This window comes from Galeopterus variegatus, unplaced genomic scaffold (genome assembly GCF_000696425.1).
Source record: "Galeopterus variegatus unplaced genomic scaffold, G_variegatus-3.0.2 Scaffold1788, whole genome shotgun sequence".
NCBI lineage: Eukaryota > Metazoa > Chordata > Mammalia > Dermoptera > Cynocephalidae > Galeopterus > Galeopterus variegatus.
In genome coordinates this window covers 21,364-27,014 of record NW_007727899.1, presented here as the reverse complement: position 1 = coordinate 27,014, position 5,651 = coordinate 21,364, and the positions used below count along the sequence as shown (strand labels likewise).

General features: G+C 36.9%; 2 protein-coding genes across 4 annotated transcripts in view; both read left to right on the top strand.

Moving 5' to 3' along the window:
• The window catches only part of LOC103595521 (zinc finger protein 717-like), a 24,296-nt gene extending 20,625 nt beyond the window's left edge, over nucleotides 1-3,671 (top strand). For 2 of the 3 annotated variants that reach the window (XM_008578939.1, XM_008578938.1), the window contains exon 4: nucleotides 38-912. In XM_008578939.1, coding sequence (XP_008577161.1) covers nucleotides 38-456 — 419 coding nt within the window. In that variant the 3' untranslated portion in view covers nucleotides 457-912. Of the gene's footprint in view, nucleotides 1-37; nucleotides 913-3,242 lie in introns of those variants that run through there. The other variant, XM_008578940.1, reaches the window with a different exon arrangement.
• LOC103595522 (zinc finger protein 519-like) lies at nucleotides 1,960-2,816 on the top strand (the record flags this gene model as incomplete). Its single annotated transcript, XM_008578941.1, is given in 2 exon segments — nucleotides 1,960-2,562; nucleotides 2,643-2,816. Coding segments are annotated over 2 exon segments (717 nt in total), but the record flags the coding sequence as incomplete, so codon positions are not given.
• Nucleotides 3,672-5,651: the final 1,980 nt, after the last annotated feature.

Genomic DNA, 5,651 nt, shown 5'->3' with positions numbered 1-5,651 from the left:
TTTTTTTTTTTTTTTTTTTTTTTTTTTGTCATTTCAGATGTCCTGATAGTCAGTGACCTAGTTGAGAGAAGCAAAGAAAGTCATGGTAGATACTTGTGGCAAGGTGTAATCATCAATGGCAACCGATCATCTGAGGAGAGAGTGGAATTAGGAAAATCACTTAATTTGAGTCCAAAGCATATTTTAAATCTGGTTATAAATAATGGAAACTATTCAGGAGTGGGGCATGAAGAGTTTAACATATGTCAGAATGCACTTCTTCCAGAGACTGATACCATGCATGCTGGAGAAAAACCTGATGAGCGTAATATATCCGAGAAATTACAGAGACATCATGAGCATCTTAGTCAACATCCCAAGATTCCAACTGGGCAACCTTTTGAATATAGTGGAAAAGGAAGATCCTCCAACACAGTGCCAATAATACTTACATGTAAGAAGGTTCATATGAGTTAGACCACCTGTAAATATTGTGAATATGGGAAAGCCTGTAATAAGTCAGCTGTCATTGCCCAAGAGATAACTCAGGTAGAGAAGAAAACTTTTCAATGTGATGTATGTGAGAAAATGTTCTATAAAAAGGCTAAACTTACTCAACACCAGATTATACACACAGGAGAGAAACATGATAAATACAGTGAATGTCAAACATCTTTTAATAAGAAATCATACCTTATCTCATATCAGGGAACATCTACAGGGAAGAGGTTTTATCCATGTAATAAACAGGAGAAATTTTTGTATCAAAAGTCAGACTTTACTGTGCATCACAGAATTCCCATAGAGGAAATGTCCTATGAATTTATTAAGTGTGCCAAAAACTTTCATGAGAATTCACTTCTCAGCTGTCATCAGGCAATTCACACAAGTGAAAAATCTTGTGAATGTAATGGATGTAAAAAATCTTTCTACCATAATTCTACCCTTACTATATGTCAGAGAGTTGACGTGAGCAAGAATCCATGTGAATGTGAAGAAAGTCAGATTTTCTCCAATAAGTCTAAAGTCAAGAAACATGAGAGAATTCACATTGTTGATAAACCCTTTGACTATAACACATGTGAAAAAGTCTTTCACCAGAAATCAAACTTCAGCAAGCATAAGAGAATTTATAAGGAATGTGAAAAAGGTTTTAACCAAAAGTCAAACTGGAAGAGACATCAGAGAATTCACACAGGTGAGAAACCATATGAATGTAAAGAATGTGGAAAAGCTTTTAACCAAAAGTCATCCCTCTTCAGCAAAGGGTGCTGGGATAACTGGTTATCCATTTGCAGGAGATTGAAACTAGACCCACATCTCTCACCATGTACTAAAATCAACTCAAAATGGATCAAGGATTTAAATATACACCCCTAAACAATAAAACTTATTAAAGAAAATATAGGAGAAACCCTTCAGCAAATAGGGCTGGGCACAGACTTCATGAATATGACCCCAAAAGCATGGGCAACCAAAGGAAAAATAAACAAATGGGACTATATCAAACTGAAAAGTTTCTGCACAGCAAAAGAAACAATTAACAGAGCTAAAAGACAGCCAACAGAGTGGGAGAAAATATTTGCAAAATACATGTCTGACAAAGGACTAATATCCAGAATATATAAAGAACTCAAACATCTTTACAAGAAAAAAACAAGCAACCCAATTAAAAAATGGGCAAAAGAGCTAAGTAGGCATTTCTCTAAAGAAGATATGCAAATGGCCAACAGTCATATGAAAAAATGCTCAACATCACTCAGCATCCGGGAAATGCAAATCAAAACCACACTGAGATACCATCTCACCCCAGTTAGGATGGCCAAAATCCAAAAGACGCTAAAAGATAAATGCTGGCGTGGATGCGGAGAAACAGGAACTCTCATACATTGTTGGTGGGAATGCAAAATGGTGCAACCCCTATGGAAAATGGTTTGGAGGTTCCTCAAACAGCTGAAGATAGATCTACCATACGACCCAGCTATCCCACTGCTGGGAATATATCCAAAGGAATGGAAATCATAATTCTACTCTTACTATATGTCAGTTGACATGAGCAAGAATCCATATGAATGTGAAGAAAGTCAGATTTTCTCCAATAAGTCTAAAGTCAAGAAACATGACAGAATTCACATTGTTGAGAAACCCTTTGACTATAACACACGTGGAAAAGTCTTTCACCAGAACTCAAACTTCAGCAAGCATAAGAGAATTTATAAGGAATGTGAAAAAGGTTTTAACCAAAAGTCACTCCTCAGCATTCATCAGAGAATTCATACAGGTGAGAAACCATATGAATGTAGAGAATGTGGGAAGGCTTTTAACTGAAAGTGGGCCCTCAGCAGGCATCAGAGAATTCACACAGGTGAGAAACCATATGAATGTAAAGAATGTGGAAAAGCTTTTAACCAAAAGTCACACCTCAGCATTCATCAGAGAAATCACACAGGTGAGAAACCATATGAATGTGAAAACTGTGGAGAAGCTTTTAACCAAAAGTCAACCCTCAATATGCATCAGAGAATTCACACAGGTGAGAAACCATATCAATGTAAAGAATGTGGAAAAGCTTTTAAACAAAAGGCATCTTTCATCTTGCATCAGAGAATTCACACAGGTTAGAAACCATATGTGTAGAATGTGGAAAAGCTTTTTACCAAAAGTCAACCCTCAGCAGTCATCAGAGAATTCACACAGGTGAGAAATCATATGAATGTCAAAAATGTGGAAAAGCTTTTACCCAAAAGTCACACCTCAGCATGCATCAGAGAATTCACACAGGTGAGAAACCATTTGAATGTAAAGAATGTGGAAAAGCTTTTAACTGAAAGTCACACCTCAGCAGGCATCAGACAGTTCACACAGGTGAGAAGTCCTGTGAATGTAATGAAATGAAGAAAAAGTTTTTTTATAGAGTCATAGCTTAGAAGATATCAGGATACTCACACAGGAAAAACTTTTGAATGTGATATGACAGACCTTTTCCTGGAACTTCTCACAGAAAGGAAAGAATTCACACAAAGGAAAATCTCAGTAAATGTAATTCGTATGGGAAAAGATTTTGGCCAAAGTCATACATCAAGATATCAGGGAATTTACATCAAGAAGACCAATTCACTTTCTGCCATGTACTTTACATCTTGTGTAGATTACTTATAATTCTGGAAGAAATGTGAGTGTTATGTAAATAGTTGTTATTCTGTGTTGTTTTTCAGTTGTGGTATTGTTTCATTTATTTAATGTTTTTATTATTTATTTCTCAGGATTTTTGATAAGCAGTTGGTTGAATCACCAGATGTGTACCATCAGATATGTAAGGAGGACTGTAATTGTGAAAACATTTTTTCTCCAAAGTTTCAAGGCTGGCTATGTTTAGGGCATTGTTGCTTATAGCATTGTGCTCATAACACAAAGGATCCCTATACCAGCCACTCACCATAAAATAAATAAAAGTAAAAAAGGAATCACATCATAGCAGGCGTTAGAGAATTTACACAGGGGAGAAATTTTGTATGGATTAGGCTCTGCTTTTTAAATAAAACCACTCTTCTCTCTTATGTGTAGCCTTCAATCTGAGCATTCCATGATTGGGTGGATGACCATGTAATTTAACTCTGTTTTGGGGAATGTAGATATGTGATGAACATTACTTCCAGTTCAGGCACCACAATAAAAAAAAAAGTTTCTGTGTAGTTCCTGATTTCTCATTTTCTCTGGGACTGAATGAAGATGACTCGGGTGTAATTGGGGGCCAGAGGTGGGAGAAATCCACCCTAATTTAAAATAGAAAGAATTAAAGAAACCAGAGATAGTCTCACAACTATCCCAAAACCTCCATTAACACATTATATAACAAATTATTTCCTTGTTGAGCCATTGTATTTGTGCTCTGTTTGCATTACAACATAACCAGCCCACTCCAGCTAATGATTTTATCAACTTTCTGAGAGACGTTACCAGTCCCTGTAAATGGGAAGAGAATCCTGTGTTTTCACCTGTTATACCCAAATCAATGTATGGGAAAATCAAATTATGGGGAGAAACAATGCAATAAATGTGGAATATCTATCAGAGTCTCTCATTGAACAATGAAAATAAAGTTAAATATCTTTCTGAATTTCTTTAATGTGTCAAAGCTTTCAAGAAAACTTTCAACACTTTCTCTCAGAATTTGAAATGAAGAGAAAACTATCCATCTATGTAACAAATGTAAATTTTCAAATGGAAATGATAAATGGAGTACTAAAAGTATTTTTAACATTTTGAATGTTACCAATATTCAAATATAACTCATGACACTGCCTGCCAGGGGGCATTTGGCTTTGTCTGAAGACATTTTTGATTGTCATAACTGAAGGTTGGGAAGTGCTACTCCATTGAGTGGGAAGACAGACGTTTCTAAACAGCCTGCAATGCACAAAAAAGCCTCCTCATATATGCAACATTTGTGAATAAAAATGTTCTTTGTTAAAAATTTATCTTAATGAAACCCAGTGTAACTATGGGTAGGTAATAGATACAATTAGTATAATAGTTTGATTTGACTTCAGGATTTTTGACATTAACTGCCACTCTAACTTCAGTATATTTTGTTAAATATATTGTCTAAAATACTGCACTATATAGATTTGTTCTTACTCTCCTATTTTAGGTAAATTTGTATGACCAGTATTACAAAACTAAGTAAAGGTAATTTTGTGTGATGTTTGAAGGCAGAGCCAGTCAGTGGGTTGAATAGAAGCGTTTGTATGGGAATGCACAAGTCAGGCACATTTAAACAACTTATCTGAACTCATTTAAACAGCTGTAAACAGGAGGGGGGTTTTTTGTTTTTGTTTTTGTTTTTTGTCCTTTTTGAGACCGGCCACACTGTGCTCAGCCAGTGAGCTCTGTGAGCGCACCGGTCATCCCTATATAGGATCCGAACCCGCGGTGGGAGCGCTGCTGCGCTCCCAGCACCACACCCTCCCGAGTGCACCACAGGCTCGGCCCTAAACAGGAGTTTTTAAAATTCTATTCAGTAAAAATCTGTGTCTGGAAGGAATACTTATTCTTTATTCCTATTCCTCATTTTTTAAAGGGGCCAAATCACAGGTATGAGTGTACTACATGCTGTATACCTGAAAAATCTCGTGTTTCTATTTGCAGCGGTGGAGTGCTATTTTGTATCTTGCCACTTACAGGTAAATCCTGGCTCCACTTGTGTATTGCCTTGTGCTTGGCTCTGCTTGTGTATAGGCTTCCAGACCTAGAGATGGCCCCAGAGCCTGTTTTTACCTGAGAAGCCTTCAGGGTTCTGTGGTGACTCCCTGTCTGCCCTCAGAGCCCTTGGGGTGGGGTAGACCCAGGCCCAAATGATGGGTAATGAGCAAGTAAGACAAAATGTGTCTATCATAGAACCTGTGGGGTGTGGTTGGAGGCAGAGGTTATGGGGTCCTTTTGGGCAGGAAAGTCATTTCCATCTGCCACAATTCTGTCACCAAATCTCTGGCAACAGTGGGCAGAGAGTACAGCACCATCATTTATTGTTCATTTTTCACTCTAATTTTTATTTTCTTTCCGTTTTGGGATGTTTAATTTTCCCCTTTTATCTAGGTTTTTAGTTGGAAGATTTGATTTCAGATCTTTCTAAAATGTATATATTTACAAATATAAATTTTACTCTAAGCCCT